This window comes from Lepisma saccharinum, chromosome 29 (assembly GCF_977018435.1).
Source record: "Lepisma saccharinum chromosome 29, izLepSacc3.1, whole genome shotgun sequence".
Taxonomy (NCBI): Eukaryota; Metazoa; Arthropoda; class Insecta; order Zygentoma; family Lepismatidae; genus Lepisma; species Lepisma saccharinum.
The window spans coordinates 19,076,590-19,100,957 of NC_139257.1; the positions used below are offsets into that span (position 1 = coordinate 19,076,590).

The 24,368-nt window shown below is 38.5% G+C and overlaps 1 protein-coding gene across 1 annotated transcript in view; it reads right to left on the minus strand.

Moving 5' to 3' along the window:
• LOC145981177 (facilitated trehalose transporter Tret1-like) overlaps nucleotides 1-24,368 on the minus strand; it is a 60,279-nt gene that overhangs the window by 4,781 nt on the left and 31,130 nt on the right. Inside the window, exon 2 of the mRNA XM_083114299.1 lies at nucleotides 8,421-8,541. Within this exon, the coding sequence (XP_082970425.1) occupies nucleotides 8,421-8,541 (121 nt within the window). The remainder of the gene's footprint in view (nucleotides 1-8,420; nucleotides 8,542-24,368) is intronic.

The window sequence follows — 24,368 nt, forward strand, 5'->3', positions numbered from 1 at the left end:
TTATTATTAATTGCTCGAATTGTATTTATTATTGGTAGTTTTTTTTATTATTTATTGCTGGAATTGTAATTATTATTGCTAGTTTATTATTATTATTTATTGCTGGAATTGTATTTATTATTGCTAGTTTGCAACGTCCTCCGGCTGAAACCGTAGGCAACGTGTAGACACATACCTTTTTGCTCAGCGGACACGTTCAGGAGGACGACATCATTTCAAAATGTGCATAAATCTACCCATAATGCTAACTGTCTCTTCAGCGGAGAGATGAGACTGCATAGTTCACAGGGATCGGGTGTTAAAGAGCTTCTCCACAGATTAGAGATGAAATGGGACCAATAACCTTTACCTCAACAGAACAACAGGTGATGAAAGTTTATATGCCAGTTTATTTTCTTAACAAAATAATATATATATATATATATATATATATATATATATACACACGTTTAAAAACAAACTTCCCAGGGTTAACAATAATAATAATAAGTACCTGGTGAAGCTTACTAAAATTATACACGTACACAAGTAGGGAAAACAGATTTCTTACTTCAAGGCGGTTGCTTACTATTGGGAGGGAGTAAGCCGAAACTAAATTTTAAAACGGCCATTCATCTCTTCACCAGAAGGTGGAGTTTAACTTTTCTTTGGTGCTTGGACTCTCGCTTTCGCGGAGAGCACCTTCTCTCGCCCGAAAGCGGAGTGGGGGTTCCTCTATGGTGCTGGGACTCTCGCATAAGCGGAGGGCACCTTCTCTCGCCCGAAAGCGGAGTTGATCTTCTCCTTGGTGCTAGGACTCTCGCATAAGCGGAGGGCACCTTCTCTCATCCCAAGATGGAGCGGAACTTCCTTCTCGGTGCTCGGACTCTCGCGTTAGTGGAGGGCACCTTCTCTCGCCCGCAGGCGGAGTCGAACTAACTTGCCAGCCAGGCCTACGCCTTTATATAAGGTTGGCGATGCTAGCGTAAGCGAGCGGAAAATTATTCAACTACATATATTGACATTAAATAGTTACAAAAAATGTTTATACATAGAGGTGGATCCGTCTTTACTTATGACGATCCGAGTTTGTTACAATCTTGAACTAACAATAAACAGTTACAAAAGTTGATCATAGAAGCTAACAAACTTAGAGGTGGATCTGTCTTTACTTGTGACGATCCGGGGTCGTTACAATAACCCCTCCTCTGGGGAAAAAGAAAAAAAAAAATCTTTTGAGATTAAATAGGTTACATGTTTTGCTAAAAGATTTCTTTTTTTTCTTTAAAGAACTCTGATACTAAAACTAATTACTCATACATGAGAACATACTCTTCAAAGAATACAAATAATATTATTAACCCTTCTTAAATTAAAAGTCCATTTCGTTTGAGAAATCTCACAAACGGAAACCTCCTGGGCACTCGCATATGAAGTCTTCGAAGTGTAGCTATATACCAAGGATAAGGCCTAGGTGAGTCACCCAAAATAGCTGTAAATTGAGGAACCAATAAAGAATCCTTACTGTTCCAGTCCAAAATTCTACTACTGTTCTTACAGCCAGCTTCCAGACGAACCACTGGGTTATGTAGGGGAGAAGAAACTATCACGTTTGTTGAACTCTTGGAGCCACTGATGGAAGTTTGTTCTTCACCGGATACAGTTTTCACTGGCAAGGTTTCCATTACATCCCAGGCATTGGCCTCATTGTTCATATCCTGGATGGTAGTCTCTAGCTTGCGGTTTTCAGCTTCCAGCCTCCTCACGCGGTCAATCCAAAGATGTATCTGGGACGATTCAGGTACTTCTGGTTTGCTTGAAGGGACAACACTTTGCGGTTCTTCACAAGAGCACACATTTATTGGGTTCGGTGAGACTAAAGCGGTAGGTTTCACCATTGGGAGAGGTAGCGTAGCATCAGGCTTCACAAACACCGGGACAGAAGTAGTAGGTGCTAACTGGTTCTTGTCCCCACTAGATTTTGTCGACACACTTTTCCTTGAGGACACCTTGCACAAATCCAAAATTCCTGGATGACTTGGGGAATATGGTAGAGAGCTGTATCCCCGCTGCAGATCATCGGCCGCCATGCACTTTAACAAAGCACTTTTCCATTGACGAGCTGGTCTCTTCCTCCTTCTGAGTTCTTCGGGATCCCGCAGAGGTGGTGGTATTAGTTTAACGCGCCTTTGCATCCTTGGCACCGGCTCACATAGAACTTCCAACTTCGGGTTGGTTAAGGTTAACCTCTCCTTCAGTCTCTTTTCATCCGGGAACACTTTACGATTGCAATCCATTGTGACGAAATCCCAGAAATACTTTTAAAGCGTGGTTGACACGTTCAGTTCTTATCCTCGACTGAGCTTTCATACATTGAACTAATTCTTAAATAAAGACAGAGCACAGCTGTGTGACGCTAACGCCACCAAGTTCAACAATTGACAATCTCTTATGATTCGAAAAGAACATATTCATATAAACCTCAACATATATTAATCCTTCACAATTTGTTACCCTTACACATCTCAAGTTAAAGCTTTTAACATTTATAAAACTCTCTTTTTCCATTGTTGCAAACATATATAAAAGAACGTAATTTCTTCGGCAGATTGAGCATAAGTTACTCATTACACATAAACGGCTTCCTGCAAGCTACTTAAGCCTTTATACTCGGGATTTTTATACCCTCTTCATCTTCGGAGACACTCGCTCTGGCACGCCTCTCTGGCCTTACTGCACTCGAAGGAATTTGGTACTCTGACCTCTATATACAAACTTAAGTCTTACCAAAAGACATTCATTTTTGCAATCTCACTGCCCACGAGCCTTTCATCGGGATCTTCAACAGTTCTATCATAAGCTACAACATCAAATCCTTGGAGTCTTATCTTCTGTTCCTCATTATCATAATAGGGTCATAATAGATTTCTCAATACATATTGCTGATCAAATCACAGTCCTTTGGGAATTACATATATTCTTCAGATCTTCCATTTTATCACCACTGTCTTATGCTTCAGTCTCTATATATTTTTTTCTTCTGGATCCCGCTTTACAAGTGCCAATATTTATGCATCTGGCTAACATTCAGGTGCCAAAATTTAAGCAAAAGTACTCACTTGCTTAAGCCTGTTCAACTATTGGTCCCCACTTTATTATTTATGTAGAAGTCTCAACGTTTTATGTACTAAATCCACAACAAATCAGTCCCATTTACCTGTCTGGCGCCAATAATCTATGGAATGGTGCTCACACTACTTTCACTTTCACTGGACAGTCCTTTTAAGGTCCACAGCACACGGTTCTGTCGGCTTCACTAAATTTCACAGTTCTGTCGGGCTCCAATTAATTTCACAGTCGGGTTCAATTAATTTCACAGTTCTGTCGGGCTCCAATTAATTTCACAGTCGGGCCCCACGTTGGGCGCCATTTATTTATGCAACGTCCTCCGGCTGAAACCGTAGGCAACGTGTAGACACATACCTTTTTGCTCAGCGGACACGTTCAGGAGGACGACATCATTTCAAAATGTGCATAAATCTACCCATAATGCTAACTGTCTCTTCAGCGGAGAGATGAGACTGCATAGTTCACAGGGATCGGGTGTTAAAGAGCTTCTCCACAGATTAGAGATGAAATGGGACCAATAACCTTTACCTCAACAGAACAACAGGTGATGAAAGTTTATATGCCAGTTTATTTTCTTAACAAAATAATATATATATATATATATATATATACACACGTTTAAAAACAAACTTCCCAGGGTTAACAATAATAATAATAAGTACCTGGTGAAGCTTACTAAAATTATACACGTACACAAGTAGGGAAAACAGATTTCTTACTTCAAGGCGGTTGCTTACTATTGGGAGGGAGTAAGCCGAAACTAAATTTTAAAACGGCCATTCATCTCTTCACCAGAAGGTGGAGTTTAACTTTTCTTTGGTGCTTGGACTCTCGCTTTCGCGGAGAGCACCTTCTCTCGCCCGAAAGCGGAGTGGGGGTTCCTCTATGGTGCTGGGACTCTCGCATAAGCGGAGGGCACCTTCTCTCGCCCGAAAGCGGAGTTGATCTTCTCCTTGGTGCTAGGACTCTCGCATAAGCGGAGGGCACCTTCTCTCATCCCAAGATGGAGCGGAACTTCCTTCTCGGTGCTCGGACTCTCGCGTTAGTGGAGGGCACCTTCTCTCGCCCGCAGGCGGAGTCGAACTAACTTGCCAGCCAGGCCTACGCCTTTATATAAGGTTGGCGATGCTAGCGTAAGCGAGCGGAAAATTATTCAACTACATATATTGACATTAAATAGTTACAAAAAATGTTTATACATAGAGGTGGATCCGTCTTTACTTATGACGATCCGAGTTTGTTACAATCTTGAACTAACAATAAACAGTTACAAAAGTTGATCATAGAAGCTAACAAACTTAGAGGTGGATCTGTCTTTACTTGTGACGATCCGGGGTCGTTACAAGTTTATTATTATTATTTATTGCTGGAATTGTATTTATTATTGCTAGTTTAAGTGACATGTTAGATGGATATTTTACTAGACGTTACAATCATGCTTGTAGATCTAATATGGACATTACTACAGTGCAGTGGCGGCGTTTAGGAGGGAGCGAGGGGAGGAGTTACCCCACTTTTTGCCACTTTTGCCCCCGCACTATGCTAAACCTTATGTACCAAGTGAAAGTAAACAGACCCCAGAAAAGTCCTTAGCCAGGGGAGGGCCATGCCCCCCCTCGGACCATGAAATATTTAAATGTGAACCTATAGAAAGCAACGAAAATAACAAATTTGTAAAAAATTCAATTTTTATTCTTGCACAAATGAATGTGTTTGTTGTGTAGAAGTCTGCAGTCTGCACAACTGGGTAGATCTAGTTTCATAATCTAATCATTAATGCAAGGCTACCAGACGAACGATTTACCAATTTAACAAGGACAGTGCGTTACTTTTAATCCCTGTCCCGACTTGTTTCGAACTAATGCGAACGTGAAGCGAAAATGTTTCTTTATTATTTTTTTGTTAACTCACATGCATACATGTTCCTTATTGTAATAATAAAATGCTAATATGCAACATTTAATTTATAAATATCTCATTTTCTAAACATAGACTAACCATGACTTTCCAATGAGGCTGAGATAAAAACATTAAAGGAAATTTAAAACATTGTTAATTTGTAGAACACAGAATTATTTGAACTATCTTGTAATCTCTCTCTATCTCTTTCTATAGTACACACACACACACACACACACACACACACACACACACACACACACACACACACCCACACACACGCACACACACACACACTACTAGCTGATTGCCCGGCGTTGCCCGGGTATTTATTTATCAAATCTTCTATTAGACAGGAAAATAATGAATTCTAACTATAGTGTAAATACTTGGAGTTGAACGGCATTGGGAGTGTCACTATTCATCTTAGCGACCTCGAAAACTATGGATTTCACACTAATATCGGTCATTTTACATATCACCCCTTCCCACCCCCACCCCTAGGGGTGCCAGGGATGCCTTACCCCCACAGTATTTCTTTCCATATTGCAAGTGACATGTGTACCAAGTTTGGTTGAAATCGCTCTAGGCGTTCGAGAGTTATGCCGGAACACACACACACACACATATACACATCCATTTATAACTAACTAACTCCCTAGCCTTCTTAAACCCGAAGGTTCATGGCTGCAGCAACACAGGCCTTCCATCTTTCCCTATCTTGAGCAAGTTCTATATACTCTTTTCCATCCCTACCGATTTCCCTTAGGTCCATCTCAACGTTGTCCCTCCATCTTCGTCTTGGCCTTCCTACAGGTCTCTTACCATCAGGTTTCCCAACAAGAATCCTGTAAACTCCTCTTTCCTCTCCCTTTCGTGCCACATGGCCTGCCCACCTAAGCCTTCTTGATTTAATTATTCTAATAATATCTGGACATGAATACAAATTATGTAGTTCTAAATTAGGTAACCTTCTCCACTCACCTGTCTCCTCATCCCTTTTAGGTCCAAAGATTTTCCTAAGGATCTTATCTTCAAATACTCTCAATTTATGTTCCTCTTTCAATGTAAGGGACCAAGTTTCACATCCATATAATACTACAGGCAAAATTACTGTTTTGTATATTTTAACTTTTAGTTTCTTAGATATTAAACGAGAAGACAAAAGTTTATGAAGAGAGAAGTAACATGCATTTCCTGAATTAAGCCTACTTTTTATTTCCTCTTTAATATAATTTTCATTTGTTAATATTACTCCTAAGTATTTGAATTTGGAAACTGGTTCAAACGAGTTGTTATCAATAATTAAATTCTGATTATTACCTAACACTTGCTTTCGGCCTGTAAACATATATTTAGTTTTCTCTTTGTTAACTTCCAAACCTATCTCTTTAGCAGTTTTGAAAAATATTTTAGCATTATTCTTAATTGTATTCACATCATCACCCAGTAAGTCTACATCATCTGCATATGCTAACAACTGAGTCACACCATTTAATTTTAGTCCTTCTTTAGTTTCTTCTACCTTCCTAACAGCATATTCTAAGGCAAAATTAAAGAGCAATGGAGATAATGCATCTCCTTGTTTTAACCCATCATGAATTGTAAATTTGTCAGACATATTAATACCCACACGAATTTTACTTTCTGTTTCACTGGTGCATATTTTTATCATACTAACAAGCTTCTTAGGTATTCCAAACTCTACTAATATATTATATAATTTATCTCTTTTGACCGAATCATACGCTTCTTTGAAATCAATGAATAGCTGATGGACTTTTTGATTATATTCCCACTTTTTTTCAAGTGTCTGTCTGATGTGAAAAATTTGATCTATAGTTGATCTGTTACGTTTAAATCCACATTGATAGTCACCTATAATTTCATTAGCATATGGGGTTAGTCTTGTTAAAATAATGTTAGATAATATTTTATATGTTGTTGAGAGTAGAGAAATTCCACGGTAATTATTGCAGTTCATTTTATCACCTTTTTTAAACACAGGAACAATTATGGATTCTTTCCACTGTTGAGGGATTTCTTCTTTATTCCATATTAAACAAATTAATTTATGAATTTGACATATTAATGAATTTCCACCATATTTAATTAACTCAGCTGGTATTAAATCAATGCCAGGTGCTTTGTTATTCTTTAGCCTTTTAATAGCATCTTTAACTTCAGTCAATTTAGGTTCTGGAACTAAAGGTTCTGCTGTGTGGACTTTATTTACTTCTGATCTCGTACTTGGACATTTAAAAGGTCATTAAAGTAGTTCTTCCATCTATTTAGAATATCGCTTGGGTCAGCTAGAAAATCACCGTCTTTATCTTTTATCAAGTTTACTTTAGGTTGCGACCCCTTTCTAAACTCATTTACACCTTTATATAAATCTCTGATATTTTTATTTTTGCTGTTTGTTTCAATTTCGTTAATCTTGCTTTTCAAGTAATCTCTTTTTTTACTTCTAAATGTGTGGTTAACTTCTCGCTTTATTCTATTATAATTGTTTAGATTTGTATCATCAGAGTTATTTAACCACCTAAGTCTAGCCTGATTTCTCATTTCTATTAGATTATGACATTCATTATCAAACCATGGCTTACTTTTTCTCGGTTTATGGTATCCTATACTTTCTTTAGCTGCTGATTCTATATATCCATTTATATATATATATATATATATATAAACAAACATTTTCGGGTCTGGCCCCTCTCAAAAAAATCCTGGGTACTTGCCTGCCCCCAGCATCGACGATGCAGGCACGACAGATGTTAGAGCAGATGCGACAGAGCTTCTTGCTTCAATAACAAATAATTATAATAAAAAAATAGCACGACAAATTATTGAATGGGGTCTGGCCCATATAAGTTGGTGTCACTGAAAGCAGTTAGGCCTATCTACTATCTGCCTATTCTACAATTCCAACCCTTCCCGAAAAATATAAATTCTGCGTATGCCAGCGAAATGAAAATTATTTTACAGTGTTATTTCTTCAATTTTGAATTCAATAATGATATTTTTTGTCTATGTTTACAAATAAATGTAAAAAAATGCACAAAACACCGAAACACCCTTCTTTCCCAAATTTTATTATTTTTTATCAATTTTGAATAATAATAATCATAATTGTCTGAAAATTTAATTGTCAATTCTAAAACTAGACAAAATGTATGTATTCTGCCAATTCAGGCTAAAAACATCCATTTCCACTCTTATTTATTATTATTATTAACAAAAAATATTATCTTACTGTTATGAGGTTATAAATTATCCCTGTCAAGCTTCAAAATTTATCATAGTTGCTGCATAAAAAAGCGACGAAGAATCATTCTCCCTGCTACCTTTAAAAATTACCATTTCTAGAGAAATCTTATTGCTAGAGCTGTAATAAAGCAAATGTTCCTCACCTGCCCATGTTTCGTACTGAAGCTCCCCAGAGCCCCTGAGGACCTCTTTCTGCTGGTCCGAGTACTTCATAGCCACCCCGCACCCGAAAAAGCTCAAACTGGTAACCAAGGCGACAAGCACCTGCAAATACACACAGTCAGACACGAACCAAGTATCTCTCATATAAATATAATAATATTGAGCAACATAAATTAAGATTATTTGAAAATAAAATCCTTAGAAAAATATTTGGACCTAAAAGGGATGAGGAGACAGGTGAGTGGAGAAGGTTACATAATTTAGAACTACATAATTTGTATTCATGTCCAGATATTATTAGAATGATTAAATCAAGAAGACTTAGGTAGGTAGGCCATGTGGCACGAATGGGAGAGGAAAGTGGAGTTTACAGGATTCTTGTTGGGAAACCTGATGGTAAGAGACCTGTAGGAAGACCAAGACGAAGATGGAGGGACAACGTTGAGATAGACCTAAAGGAAATCGGTAGGGATGGAAAAGAGTATATAGAACTTGCTCAGGATAGGGACAGATTGAAGGCCTGTGTTGCTGCAACCATAAACCTTCTGGTTTAAAAGTGCTAGAGAGTTAGTTACTTAATACAGAGCAATTTCAGAAAAATGTCTACCTTGATGGTCAAAATTCTATACCAGTGAAGAAAATCGTGCTATACACTGCTTTAAAGAACATTTCTAGATTGCGAATATAAAATACATGTGTTTCTATACTCTAAAATTTGTCTCTAAAAAAATTGCCTCATCAAGTACTATTCCAATAATTTTCATTCAGAAAATCCAGATTCATAGGTTGCCAATTGTGGGAGGGAGAAAAAAACAGGCAAGCAAATTTTCTGTTTTAAGCGAGGTAGTGACGTCATTTCCGGCCATGTGGATGCTGTACTGAAAATTACAACATGGTCTCTTCCGTTTTATACTTTGGAAACTTTCATTCATCTAGCCATATTGTTTTTGTACCTTTTCATATTCATGTTCAGTAAAGTTTTGCAATTAAATGTTAATTTTATAGAGTTTGAGGAATGCTGATTTGCCTGTTTTCCTCCCTGTCCCATCATTTGAAGAAAGTTTGCTATGCAAAAAGAAAGACTACCTCATTTAAATTTCCAGGGTTATATTTCTGTCATTATACAGGGTAATTCAAAATGAATGGTACAAGAAGAAACTATACTGGCGACTGCTGTACAATAATTCACAATTATCGACATGACGCGATAGCTTACCTTTCCAGGTTTCATATGGCAACACTGAAAAAAAACAAGCTCGTCATTCAAAATGGCGGCATCAGCGATAGAAAAGGCTTATTGTGTGCTAGAATACGCAAAAACGTCATCGGTAATATAGGCGTGCACGGGAGGGCAAGTGGGGCAATTGGCCCCCTAATCATGGACGTCCGCAGATTTTTTCCACGGAGTACAAGCAATGCCTTGCAAGGTATTTTCCATGGCGCATCATAGTGTTGCCATCCCAAAAAAACACCACTTGAATTTGAAATTATCGCATTAATGTAAATTACTATGACTGAAATCAAATTATACGTATGAAATATATACTTTTAGGTTGCCATTCGATTTCTAAGGAGGAGGTGTGGCTCTCCTTGCTCCCCCTTCCAGACGTCCATGTCCCTACTTTCACCTAGAAATTTAATGTAGAGGAATTTCCTCGCCGTTTTTAAACGATATTATACTCTTAAAGAAAATTACGTATTTTCAAGCCGATTAAAGTTCAAAGCAACTAGGGGGAAGGGGTGCAGTGGCGAAACCACAGGGGGCAACGGGCACTACCCCTCTCCAACCTTAGACGGAAATCAAATCAAAAGGGGGGACACTGAGGTAAAAGAAAGCAAGACTAGTAGAATCTAAGAGTAACAGGCCAATACGATACTCAAGATGAAATTAGTTTCACGTCTTTCTTGCATTATTTCTTGCAGACGGCCAAGAGAACCTGCAGGGGTCACAAAGGGGCAATTTCCCGATATCAAATTTTATATAAATAGAAACACATTTCGTACAATTTTCTTGCTCACTTCGCTAGAGCGGCGGGAGGGGGCGCCGAACGATTTAAATTTGAAATAAATGTAATACCACGGCGCCTCATGAATTTTATTTTGCGCCATATTAAATCAATATTGTTTTCAGTTTGGAAAAATTTGGATGAAAAAATTTTCTTGCTCGCTTCGCTCGCAATTTTGGGCTTTTCTGTAATACATTGAAAATTACCAAAGACAGAAGTTACAAGTACTTCAGAATCTTCCTGCTAAGTACTTCAGACTTTTGCCCCCCCCCCCATAATCATAGGGGCTGCGCACGCCTATGATCGGTAACCGTTGTTCAGAGACATTTCCGGACGAAATTTGCCAAAGAAGCACCTCACCGTCACAACATCGCAAGGTGGGTGAAACGGGATGCTTATGCAAGGGAAAAAGCACAGGACAGCCATCTGTCAAGAACGAAGTATGTACAATTCGGCTTCAGTTGGTTCGGCCCGCCCTTACTGGGTTTTTTTTTGTTTTTTTTTGGCCAATAATATCTTTAAACAGTTCGGTTTTTACTTCAGGCTTACGTGTTTTCTACTCAGTAAAAGGAATACTGTACAGCATTTACTTTTTTAATTGTCTCATATAAATTAGTGACAGTGTCTATGCTAGGAGTGTGCGGGACAGAATTTTTTGGGTCGGGATCGGGACTGGAAATTTTTAAAATCCAGACATTCGGGACGGGAAATGTTCGAAATTTCCCCAAGCTCTTGAAATCTCGAATTCTACACGACATTTTCACCTTAAGTGATTGTTTTTGCAATGCAGAAAACGTCGAGAATTAAAGACTACCGTTGTGTTTTGTTGTGTTTTTCGTTTCATTTTCATACTTAATGAACCAGCTATCAACAGTTTGACACGTTCTTTAGTCAAAAGAACATGATTTAACTAAAAGAGCAAATAATCAGTTCACATGAAAGACTCGAAAGCATTCGCATGATGCCTCTAAGGGTATGGGGTAATATCTCTCTGTTAGTTCGTCAAATAAAAATCAAAGTTAAGTTTGCACTAAGAAAAAGGAAGTCTATTGTACGTACTTCTTTGCAAACTAAATACTTATATGCCTAACATATAATCCATGTCACTCAAAGAAATTAAACTTCTTATAATTCAACTTGATCACTCAAGGTAATTTAATATACCTATAAGGTAGCGCCATCCGAAAATTGCCGATCATGCACGAGCGCGTGACGTCATGTGGGAGGATCGGTTATTCTCGGTGCCCCTTCGGTTATGTTCGGTCGGGGCTTGGCCGAAGCAAACGGCCGCTATCATTTCTATGAGAGTTTCAGAGAGGGAAAGTGTTTCATTACTTTGAGGGGTAAATATTAATTATCATACTTCGGGATGGTATTGAGGTATTCCTGTAATGATTAGTAACATAATATAAACATGCTACTTTAAAAAGAGGAAACATTGCACATGCAAACGTATTGTAAAAATTCATGTTTCTGAAACCTGATCGATATACATATTACAAAGAAGGCTGTCCGTGTTCTCATTAGAATTTCAGATTTCATCATTTCATAAATCGTATTATGATTTTAATAAGAAACGTTGCATGCTAAAGAAGAATTGCATAGTGAAAGAGTTACAAAGAAAGAATTGATTGACAGATTTCGTTTATTTTTGCTTTTCTGTCTTTTTTAAATATGAAAGGAAAACCCATAAGAGGTACTTCCCCTCCCCTTTTGATCTCTTTGTTTCCACAAGCCGGCCTCCTTGGCGTAGTGGTTAGCACATCGCACTTCAACGCCAGAGGTTTGGGTTCGAATCCTGGCTTGGGCATGGATGTTTGTGAGTGTTCATTCATCATTTCATCACTCATCCCTATCTTCGCAAATTAGCCAAAAGTGGCACAAGAAGCGAAGTAAAATGAAGCAAATCAATCAATATTTGTTTTCACATATACTATCACATTTACTAAATTCTCAATTTTCTCATTAAGGACAATTCAATGTCTTACCCGATTGGATTCGAATCCGGGACCCCTGGCGTCGAAGCGCGATGTGCTAACCACTACGCCAAGGAGATCTACAGAGGCCTCCGAGGTACTACGGACCTCACAGAACGTCACAGGAGTACTTCGGATTATAAATTATGGATATTAGAGTTTGGATAATAAATAAATAAATTATATAATATATAATCTATAAATAAAAAACACCCGTTCTATATTTATAGAATCTCAAAGAGAGCGATAGTTTGCCAAACTAAAAAATAATCCTATTTTGTTCTCACGATGATAAAAATAGAAGGCATAATCAAAAATAAATTGGTAACTATAGATTGACACAGAATTGAATAAGCTGAATTTTATGTACGTACCTCGTTTTTATGTGGTTCTACTGATTAACTTTTAATTGGAATCCAAACTTGAATATCCGTAATTTTTAATCCGATAGTAGTCCGGTATAATCTATTTACAACATTTAACACAACGCAGTACAAAAGCCTAATTTTTAGTTTTCTGACTGAATAGTTCCTTCTTATTCATTCAGAACGTTGCAATCATTTCCAGGAACATTTCAAATTTTACATAACATCAGAAAGTATTAAAATTATATACTTAAAATCCAATCTTTACCATTCTCCATAATGTAACTTTATTTTTTAAATTATCAAGTGAAAGAAGCAATATACAATCTAGATAAAATTTTACTCTGCATTTGAACCTTACTCTAAATTCGAAAGAATTCCCAACCTTCTTCATATATTTATTTAGTGTACAATAATTTACGTACGGATCAAAGTTTCACATGCAAAAATTTTTTGGAAAGTTTTATGTGGAGGAAGAATGATGAAATAGTTTGTAAGATAGTAGTTTCAGACTTTGAAAATGCAATTCCAGTTTGTAATTTGCAGATATTTTTAATTTATCTGGTTCAAATGTGGCTGCAAGTTATGGTTGTCATAGTTCTAAAAAGTATTTTTTCGTATTAAGAACTTTAAATAGAAACGCGTGCAGAAGACGAGCCAAAGTGTACATGTACTAATTTAACTAAGTTAACCTACTCGAAATACTTGATGAGTACTAGGAACATCAAACTTAAATGTCTTAACCTACTAATTCAAGCCTATAGAAATAGATTTATGATCACACGGTAAATGAAACGCTTTGAGAATATCGATGAAAATATCTTAGTTTAATTAAACAATAAAGGAGAAAAGTTACATGAACTCACAATGATTGACCGTGCGACTGTACGAATCATTATTCGTTAAAGGACTTTGTCTGCAGATTTTCCATTTCCATTTCCATGTGTGTCTGAGTTGTATAACCGGAAAATATACTCCAAGGCTGATATGCGACACACATTTGTACATTAACGAAGTAACTTGCATTACACTAATCTTAGATCTTGCTCTTTTTGACAGAAATGTACTACAAAGAAATAATGTAACATCCATTGGTTTATATTGAGTACAAGGGTACAAAATTATTCACAATATATTTGTGAAATACCAAAATTGAACAAAGTTGCAAAAATTTCAATGATGGGTGTAATATTCACTCATGCAATATTTACCATCGTGCATACAACGATATGTAACTCGAATTGTAGATGTACTAAGTGAATTTCATTTCGAATAGCGTGAAAGTTAGTACGCGATCTTCGAAATGCCCATTTCCGACAACGTTTTTCACAATAATATGAACATACAAATCACAATCAACATCGGTCTGTGTTAAATGAAATTGTTAATAATTATAAATCCGACTTACATAAAATGTACATAACAAATCAGTTAGGCTCACTACGTACTTCGCACTAGTTGAACACATTTTCAAGATATTGATGACTTTTCTTGTGGTACTGTCGGTTAGGTTACGTTGTAGATTTTGAACTTCTTTATTCAGTTAAAGCAGGTTGATAAAGGTTGTTTGTAATCTTTAATTTATTTGCTTCATTATGCAGACGTGTGTTTCTCCTTTGTAAACGATTGAATATGTTTTCCAACAACGAACCATTGCTTGCAGTTTGTGCATATACCTTCGTCTATATATTTTTCTCTTTTCTGGCAGCATAGTCTTTAGCTTGTTTAGGGCACGTCTCCTTATTGCATATCTTTCGTAGCGTACATCTCTGCAAACCTTATCAACACGTCCTACAAGCGAATCATATTGTGAAGATAAGTGTTTAGGAGAACTACACCATTTCCTCGATTATTTGGTACTAAAGTAATTGGGTGTAATTTTAGCGATGACACTGCAGTTGGCTTCAGCACGTTCTTTGGTGGAAAATACAGAAATTCTGTTTTTAGATCTCGCACATAGTATTCTTCACAATAATTGGCACTGCACACTTGCATTTTTTACATTTCGTCTACAAGCATGAATCCACTGTTTACTTACGCAATTATCTTCTGGAAATCTATGATATTTTATGTCAGTTCCTTTAGTTTTGTGGTTATAGTTTTCATAGCTTGCTACAGCACAATTAGACATGATTGCAGTCTACAAGTACAAAAATACAATAAAAATAAATCGAACGCTACAAAATCAACAACCTGCTTGTTCCGATTTTTTCTACGTGTTAGTATCTAAATGTACCCCGCACCAAACTTACTGCACATAGCAACGAGCACCGTCAAACCCGATCCTCCCAGATGACGTAATGCATACGTACTTCACATAGCAACGAGCACCCCCTGTTGATCACTCTATTCAAAAACCGAGCCCGAACTTTAAAGTCAAGACAAAACACACTCGTAATTGCCATGGTAACAGCCCTTACAAGATAAGTACCGTGCGTTCATTTCGATCTTCGGCCGAGAGGTCGGGAGAAGCGTGGCGGGCGGCGCTGGCGGAGATGCCGACATTTGCGGCCTGTAATGGCCGCTTATTTTTATGGACATTTGCAGACATTTATATAAATATTGCAAAACGAGTACTAACCTGTGTTATAACAGTACGATTTTAATTTTAGTAGCTTAGTGGCTGTATGTGCTGATGATTTTGACATGCCCATCTCCTGTGAAACACGGCGTAGAGGTTTGTTTGGAGAACGTTCTAACGCTGCACCAATTTCATCGAGTTTTGCTTCGGTTAGAATCCGTCGTTTTTGCTTAGGTGTTTTAAAATTTAACGATCCAGTTTCTCGTAATTTAAGGACAAGATGTCTAACCGTATCTCTATGTGGAGGTGAAACGCCTGGGAATTTCTGTACAAATTGCCTACACACGTCTCGCCACGAGTCTATTTTCACGTAAGTGTCATACATAAAAATTCTTTGTTCTAACGTGAACCTTGCGGCTGTCATTCCAATCGTCTCACTGACACAACACACATACACACTGCAATAACACAAACAAGTAACGGCAAGCAACCAATAATAACACTCTTGCGCACAGTACGAAATTAACATGCTCTTTGTTTACATTTGCTCGCCACTATATTCACAGCTCTGTCTTCAACTAGTCGCGAAGGAACAAAAAACTCGAGCTCGGAGATTTCGGATTGCAAGGAAGCTCACGAACACCATTGACTTTTAACGGTTTCGACTGCAGCGTAATCTTGATACAGTGTTGCACATTCGAAACCTCCAAACGATCCCCATCGACACAAAACTCTTTCAAGGATATAAACTTAAGCAGGACGTTACTGGTCAAAACTATGTTTAAAATGTTTTATTATCTGTGGCTCTTAACATCGTCTCCAAAGCTTATTTATTTGTGTATATAAGGGCAGAACTTGGATGAATTGAAGAAGAACTTTTGCGTGTTATAACACAGGTTAGTGCTCGTTTTGCAATATTTATATAAATGTCTGCAAATGTCCATAAAAATAAGCGGGCATTACAGGCCGCAAATGTCGGCATCTCCGCCAGCGCCGCCCGCCACGCTTCTCCCGATCTCTCGGCCGAAGATCGAAATGAACGCACGGTATATACAGGTTAGTCACTATCCTGGCATTTTCAGTGATAGGTAAATTACAGAAAATAAGATTAAAGAACAATAAACATTTGTACAAGAGAAAAGATAATTAATAACAATAAATATTAGTGCAATGGGAAAGGACGCGTCAAGTTGCATTTGTGAGTAAAGGTAACGAAAGTAGACGACACCTCACAACGAGAAAAACATCACGTAGGCCAGATGTAGTTTGATTTTTGTACAGAAAAATACACTTAAACATGGTTTAAACTACCATATAACTAATTTTATTGTATGGCCGTACCGTTTAAAGGATTTATTGGTCTTTTTTGCATCGCTTCGGTTCGTTCCACCATTTTGTAGTTCGGCCTACGGTTCAGTTCCGAGGTGGCCTAACTATACCGCGTTTGTTAGAACCTGTCCTGTTTCCCGCGCTAGGGATCGCTCGACAGTTTCTGTGCCAATGAGAAACGAGGAAAAAATCGTCTGCTGGACAGCGAGGAGCGAATGGAAACCGGAAGAGAGGCGCTTACGTAGACGCTGATGCGACGTTGCGTATTTTAATTGGCTGCCTGGCTTTGACTTTCTCCAGCACTGAGAAAAACCAGCGATCTGCTAGCGCGGGAACCGGGACAGGTTGTAACAAACGCGGTATAGAGGGCGCCTTACTGTAGTTGAAATCTTTTGCGACTTGCCTATGAAGCCTCACTAAGTCAACGTGTCGTGGGAACAGAGAACTTACTACAACGTGCAGTTTGTGTACCAAGTAACTTAATGAGTTGACCTCTCATGTCATATCGATAATTATGAATTACATTCATTACAGCAGTCACAGGTATGGTTTCTTTTTGTACCATTCATTCTGAATTACCCTGTATGTTTCATGAATCAGACTAAGAAATAAAATATGACCAAAATTCCTTCTAAAGTATCAATTACGTCTGCAATTGCTCTAACAGGTCTGTGGTGGCGATTAGGGGACATGGGGGCATGTCACCCCCCCCAACTATACCTCTTAATGCTAAGGCTTGTCTACCAAAAAAAAAGTAAACTGTTCTTTTCCCTCAGTTTTGGTACCAAATCGTAATAATAATTACGAAAATAGTTAAATTAATATTATTGTTATTATTGCATGAATAGGTGAAAAGGCGATATGAGACTAGACTGAATAATACGTATTTATTATCTGTATACGCTTAAAATCCCTAAATTGTCATGGAAATTAATGTAAAACTACTAAGGTTCCGTGTATATGAATCCACCCGTTAAGGATATGTATAGTATATAAATATAATATTTTGGGGTTGAAAGCTTGAGGGAGGGGGGCTCAAACCCGATAATCCCCACATATCTCTGCTAAAGTGAAGTGAGCATGACTCATAGCCCACAAGGCATTGGTTTATCACAGACATATTCTTTTCTCACTGATAGGCCTGTTTCCCTGCGAAACATGGAACATATATAAAAATCGAAAGTGACACTTGATTTCTCTAACCCACCCCCTTCTCTTCACATTAGAAATAATTTAATGGCACATTGTGCATAACGTACAACAGGATGCATGCTTACATTGCATCTGGGGCTCGTCAAGTATCTCAGCGACATTCGCTGAGCAAGATTTTCGCTCGTTGAGCAGACAGGTCATTTACTTGACGCTGTTTGCTCATTGATCAAAATATCAGTGCCTTTCAATAATCTGTGATCAATGTGACTGCGTCGAGTGTACACGATTTCGGTGCTTGAAAAGATGTTAATTATGGAAATCGAATAGTTGATGTGAACAAAACTGTCGAAATTTTCATTTTCACACCCTTGCACAACTTTCCAAAACTACGGTGTATATTTAATATGTATTATTTGGAATGAACAACACTTTCAATTTAATACAATTACAAAAACTGGAATACTGTTACTTAAACATCATAGGCGGAGTTCTGGAGGGACCAGGACGGGCCTGGCCCCCCAACTTAAAATAGATTAAAAAAATAACACATGATTAAGTTTAGTTACTACATTTTTGTTATGAAGCCATACCGCAAATCTTGACGTATGTCATGAGGTAATTGCGCCGCAATAGCGGGTCTTATACGATTTGATTGATGTGTACAGTTTGAAGAAAGAAAAGCGTAAAATGGCTTTGTGTTGAGTCAACAGTTACTGCTGAGGCATCAAAAGAACTCTTCAATTTAATTTTCCTAAAATTTCTGAAGTTTACTATTGTACTGTAACTTTTATAAAGTTATACGAGTATTGTATCAATAAAAAAATAATTAAATGCAAAATGCAATATCGTACTGTTTTGCTTCTTTTAAAACCAATATACTAATTAATATTTGTTTACTTAAGCGAGGAAATTTAACATTTTCAAATCTAAAAGGCCTAGAACTCAGTGTTTTAAAGTTGTTTTTTTTATTTCCGGGGGAAGGCCTCCGGACCCCCTATAAACTAGGTGATATTCAATAACCCTCAGCAGTGGCGTAGCGTTATAGTAAACCCGTACGCCCGGCGTTCCCCGATTATAAATTTCAAAAATGCGTAAATACTGTCAATATAAAGTAAATCTTGACTAATTTCATATATGTCTGACCTTCATGGCATTATAATAGCTATTTTTCGCGATCCGCTTGCAACGCTCCAATAACAACACTCGTTCTAGCATTTTTTTCAATGCCTTTCCTGGCCGGACGCCGAGCAGGTTCGGCGTACAGAGCCCTATATTCCTTGCTGCCTTTCTGGAGGGAAAGCTTGGATCTCTAAAGCACGCGACCAAATGCTCTCTCGTACGCCCGCGTATGGAGCCGAGGGCTACGTGATTGGTTCACGTGACCCTTCCTGCCTTCTGAAGCAGACGATAGCGGTAGAATTTCTTCCCGGTTCTTCGCGCTCGTGGCTCTCGTGCTATGTGTTGCTACAATACGCAATATTGACTGACGTAACTTTACCAAACTGAAATATAGCACTTCTTAATGGCCACTGCATTGTATAATTTATCGCACGAACAGCGATGTGCATTAAAAACTAAGAGATCAACACAGTTTTTGTCAAATAAGTTGGTGAAGTCCTTGTGGTAGAAGTTCAGCTTGTGGCTGCTCTACTACTTAATAAAAAAGAATAATAATAATAATAGTTTTGCGGGTTATTATTTTTTCGTTATTATGTAACTGCTTAATATTGTGTCAATGGAAATGTTTAGCATTGATTTGAAAACTCTTAACATCGAATGGTGTCTGGACAAAATTTTAAAATGTTTATCAGCATTCTCAAGACGTAAAAAACAGTGGTCTGAATTACTACTCGGCACTGTTACGTTAGTAGAGTGTACGATAGTTGGATCATCCGCCCACCACCGTGTCAGAGTGTTTTGCACAGCGCGCCAAGGCGACAGGCCCCTGATTCGAATCCCGGCGTGAGCACGGGTGTTCTTTGTCAGTGTCCCTTCATCAATATCATCACTCATATTCATATTCGCGATTAACCAAAAGTGGTAGAAAAGCGAAGTAAAATAAACCAAATCAATCAGTAGTTGGATCATCCACAACAATGACGTCTACTGTTGTGCAGAGGCGCTTGTGATTCAGGTAGGTTTTATAATGATTTGCGTCATGCCGAAAAATATAAAACACCAGAGTTCAAAACATTTGTTGCATAGTGAGGCATCTCATTTTCTAGCTAAAACATGCATGAATGATGATGCTTTATTCAAAACCCAGCTGACTTCAGGGAAATAAACAATACCTGTGGCGACTAATTCCATAAGTAAATTATTAAGCAAAAAAGGGCCGACCCTTCCTTCGGACTTGGCGTTCCCACCCGAAATGCCCATGCTACGCCACTGACCCTCAGGTACATCATATGCTTCTCCCAGAGTCTGCCCCCCCCCCCCCAAGCAAAACCTCAAACTCCGCCCATGCTTAAACTTCCTCTCTAATTAAGCTATATCGCAAGCCGTTCATCATAAATATTTCATCCTTGGTCGCCACCCCGCCATCCTCACACAGTTTTCCTCTTCTTTGTTTTGCCTCACGAGATCGAAACACAAAAACGCTATAATCTGTGGCTCATGGCCGCGTGCACCAACGCCGATAATTTCGAAGTTCAGATGAACGAGATCAATTTTAATCCACTCTAAATGAACTTGGTTTAAAGATTTGAATTGCACCAACGAAAAACGACGTTCAGGAGATTCCGTTCAACTGATCCGAGATTAATTTGTAAGGCTATACCTGATTGGTTGGCTAAAACAAATGACAATCAAGAACCCCACAGAGTAGTGTGATGTGTTAAAGTATCAACATGTAGGAGAAGAAAATAATTCGGGCTGCAAACTTCTATGAATTTGGTAGATGTACTAATCAACCTTGTCAATGTGTACAAGGATGTAGTAGAGTGCAAAAAAAATAATATTAAAAAAGAACTGACAGCACAACACAAAAGGAGAAGGAGAAAGCATGGAACCTTCTTCTACGGGACTTTAATGCCTTACGAAATGCATTCGATTTTGAGAGAACAGCGTACGCTGAACCTCGCCCGCTCGAATATATATATTATTATTATTTCTATTATTACTGTACTGTGGTAAGTATTTGAATTTTTCATTTCTTAATTCTTATATATTTATATTGTCGTGTCGTGTAAATAGTGTCGTGCATTTTCGTAAATTTATACAATCATATTTCCAACACCATGTAGCAATATCGTAAACATTGCTGTGTTCTAATTTACCTTGCACGTAATATATGACATTTATATATGTTTTGTGTTCTGGGATAGAAAGTACAGTATTTATAAACATTACAACTTTGCACCACAGAACCACAAATTATTATTATTATTTTGGCAGTTTTTAGTTTACATAGTTCTCGAATTATCAGTATTGTACATCCAACATCTCTAGCGTTTGCACGCCCTCGATATCACTTTCCGCTCTTTTTATATTAAAAACAACAGCCTGCAGTCGAAGCGTCAGTATCGTGAACCAGGATCAGCCACCAAAACGAGTTTAAATTTTGATCTTCGTTCGTGCACACGGCCATCAGACCCTTGGCGAGCAAGGTTCAAGTCCGCTCAGGGATCAGGTGAGCAGCGCTCACGGAGCAACGCTTATTTGGCCGTCAAGCAGCTGAGCGATCACGTTGCTCGCTGAGCGCTCGGATACTTGACGCGCCCCAGGTTGTGATTTCATGGAAAACATTTGCGTAAAATATTTTCCTATAAAAACGGCCACTTAATTTACTAGTAAACTACATGCAATTTACATACACGTATCATTAGAGTAATCAACCCGGTTCACGGACCTCTTTTGGGGCTCAGGGGGCTCGCAGTGTTGCCAGCTGCTTATTTGAAAAAATCACCAAGGTTTTTTGGTGTAACCTAACCTAAAACAGCAAGGAGCTGGCAATTTTGCTTGAGAGTTCACAAACCGGAAGTGAGGCTCAGGGGGCTCGCAGTGTTGCCAATTTTTTACTCGAAAAAATCACCAAGTTTTTTTTTTGGTCTAACCTAACCTAAAGCAAGGAGCTGGCAACTTTGCGTGAGGCTTGGTTGACAGTGCATAAAGCAAGGTTGCCAACCCGCTGGTACTTTGCCATAGCCTTTTACAAGAAAAGAAAAGAGAAAGGGAAGAGTTAAACAACCGACGGCTTACCCACAGTTTTTTTTTGCTCTAAGCTAACCTAAAGCAAGGAGCTGGCAACTTTGCTTGTGCAATCAACCCGGTTGACCCCCCCCCTCAAGTAAAAATCAGCGTTGCCAACTCCTCACTCGAAAATAAATCACCAAGATTTTTGTTTTTGGGTCTAAACTAACCTAAAGCAAGGAGTTGGCAACTTTGCTTGTGCAATCAACCCGGTTGATTTTTCTCAAGTAAAAATCAGCGTTGCCAACTTCTCACTCGAAAAAAAATCACCAAGATTTTTTTTGGTCTAACCTAACCTAAAGCAAGGAGCTGGCAATTTTGCTTGTGCAATCAACCCGGTTGACCCCCCTCAAGTAAAAATCAGCGTTGCCAACTCCTCACTCGAAAAAAAATCACCAAGGTTTTTGTTTTTGGGTCTAACCTAACCTAAAGCAAGGGGCTGGCAATTTTGCTTGAGGTTTGTTTTACAGCGCATAAAGCAATTTTTGCCAACCTGCATATACTAAACAAGGAAAGCGGGCACTGCCGTAAAAGAGAGAAAGATGGATGGATGGGAACACTACACGCGTTCAACGTCATCAAATAAAAATCATGCCTTACAAGAAAACCATTAAGGCATGATTTCTATTTTCTCGCAGTGCTGCCAACTCCTACCTACTAGTTGGCAAGGGCTAGAGAGAGAGAAAAACTTATAGCTGGGAACGGTAATGAACGAATGCGCCACATCGTAATTTTCCAACTCTGTATATCGCGACCTTTGTAAACCTTTCTCTCTCTCGGGGGAACGACGTGCCGCGCACGCACGCACACGCACACGCACGCACACGCACGCACGCACGCGCGCGCGGGGACCAAAATTTTTGAATTTACGGTTGGAAAAAATGTTTTTCTATGACATGTTTTTGTTCGAGGCAAATTTGTAGGTAGATATTGTTAAATAAATATTAATATTGTAAATATATATATATTGTATTTAGTTTATCGGTATCGAAAAGCGACTGTCATATTGTATTTGAAAAAATATTATGCTTTTGCCTGTGGATATCTAGAAAAACGACAATTTTGTTCCCTCTCTCTGTATATGCTATCAACGTTGGCACAATGACACAAATTCAACAAATACGTAGTCAACCGTATATTTTTTTTCCTGACAATTTTGTTATCTGACTAGGGCGGAAATGGGTTTTCCGGTGACAGAAAATATGTTGCTCTATTTCTATACAAATAACCAGAAATCACCACATGCATTTCGGAACTATGCTTGGCGGCAGAGAAAAAATACAGTTCCGGTTTAAATCTAATTTCAATGAGCATCTATTGAAGATAGATTCAAAACAGTATTCAACCGGCGAAATGAAAACACGAAGTAGCGTCCGCTACATAACATAAATAATGCTTATGGTTTGATTTTTAAAAATGGCGAGCGGGAAATAACTATGTTTTCTGAAATTATGATTTATACTTCATATGCCAAGAGGGCTGAGGGTTAGAAAAAAAGATTGTTTGGTAGAATTATGCACACATAATATTTTTGTGTTTTCTATACTCAAGCTTAATTATTTTTTTCAATTATTTACAGGATTCATTAAGAAGCAAGAAGTAGCATAAATAGCACACTCCCATCAAACCCAACACCATTGTGAATTATTGCACAGTATTTATTTTGTGGCACTCCACTATATATATATATAATAACATACCCCACAAATATTTTCAACAAGATGCGCTCCATGAAAAGTTGCCCTGTGTGCAAAAAAAGCATATCAAGCAAACGTTTTGCAAGACATTGCCGCACCTGCGTGCCAGGCAAGCATTTGGCTGCCACCGAACCATGTCCCAGGTGCGGTATACATATTACCATTAATAATTTGAAGAGGCATATAACATCATGCAAAGTTGTCGTCGAAGCACCTGTTCCACAACCGTCGACCAGCTCGACCAAGAGGAAAGCGGAAGCCGACTCGCCACCATCCGCCAAACGCGTCAAGCCTGTGGCGAAAGCTAACCAGTCTGCTTTCGAGCGGTTGTTAGAAGATTTTGTCATCACTTCGGAGGGCTCATGCGACGTGCGTAGCTTTTTGGAGAACGTGCGAGCCGAAATTATTTCCATCCTCGACGATACGCTTGCAATGCACTCCACCAAATTCTACGCATCGCTACGTTGCCAGTACAAGAAGCCGTCTGACGAAATTTACAGCTTCTGCCACAACACCAAGGCGAAGACGCTGCATCTGGCGGATGCCGACAACCTCGAGGTTATCTACAACCAGTTTACCGATGAGCTGGTGGCAAAACAGGAGGAACATCAAGCTAAAGGCTCGGGGGGTTCGCTGTGTGGCGAGCCTCACGAACTGTGCGTCAAACTTTGTAAGTTCTTGCCCCTCTCCGC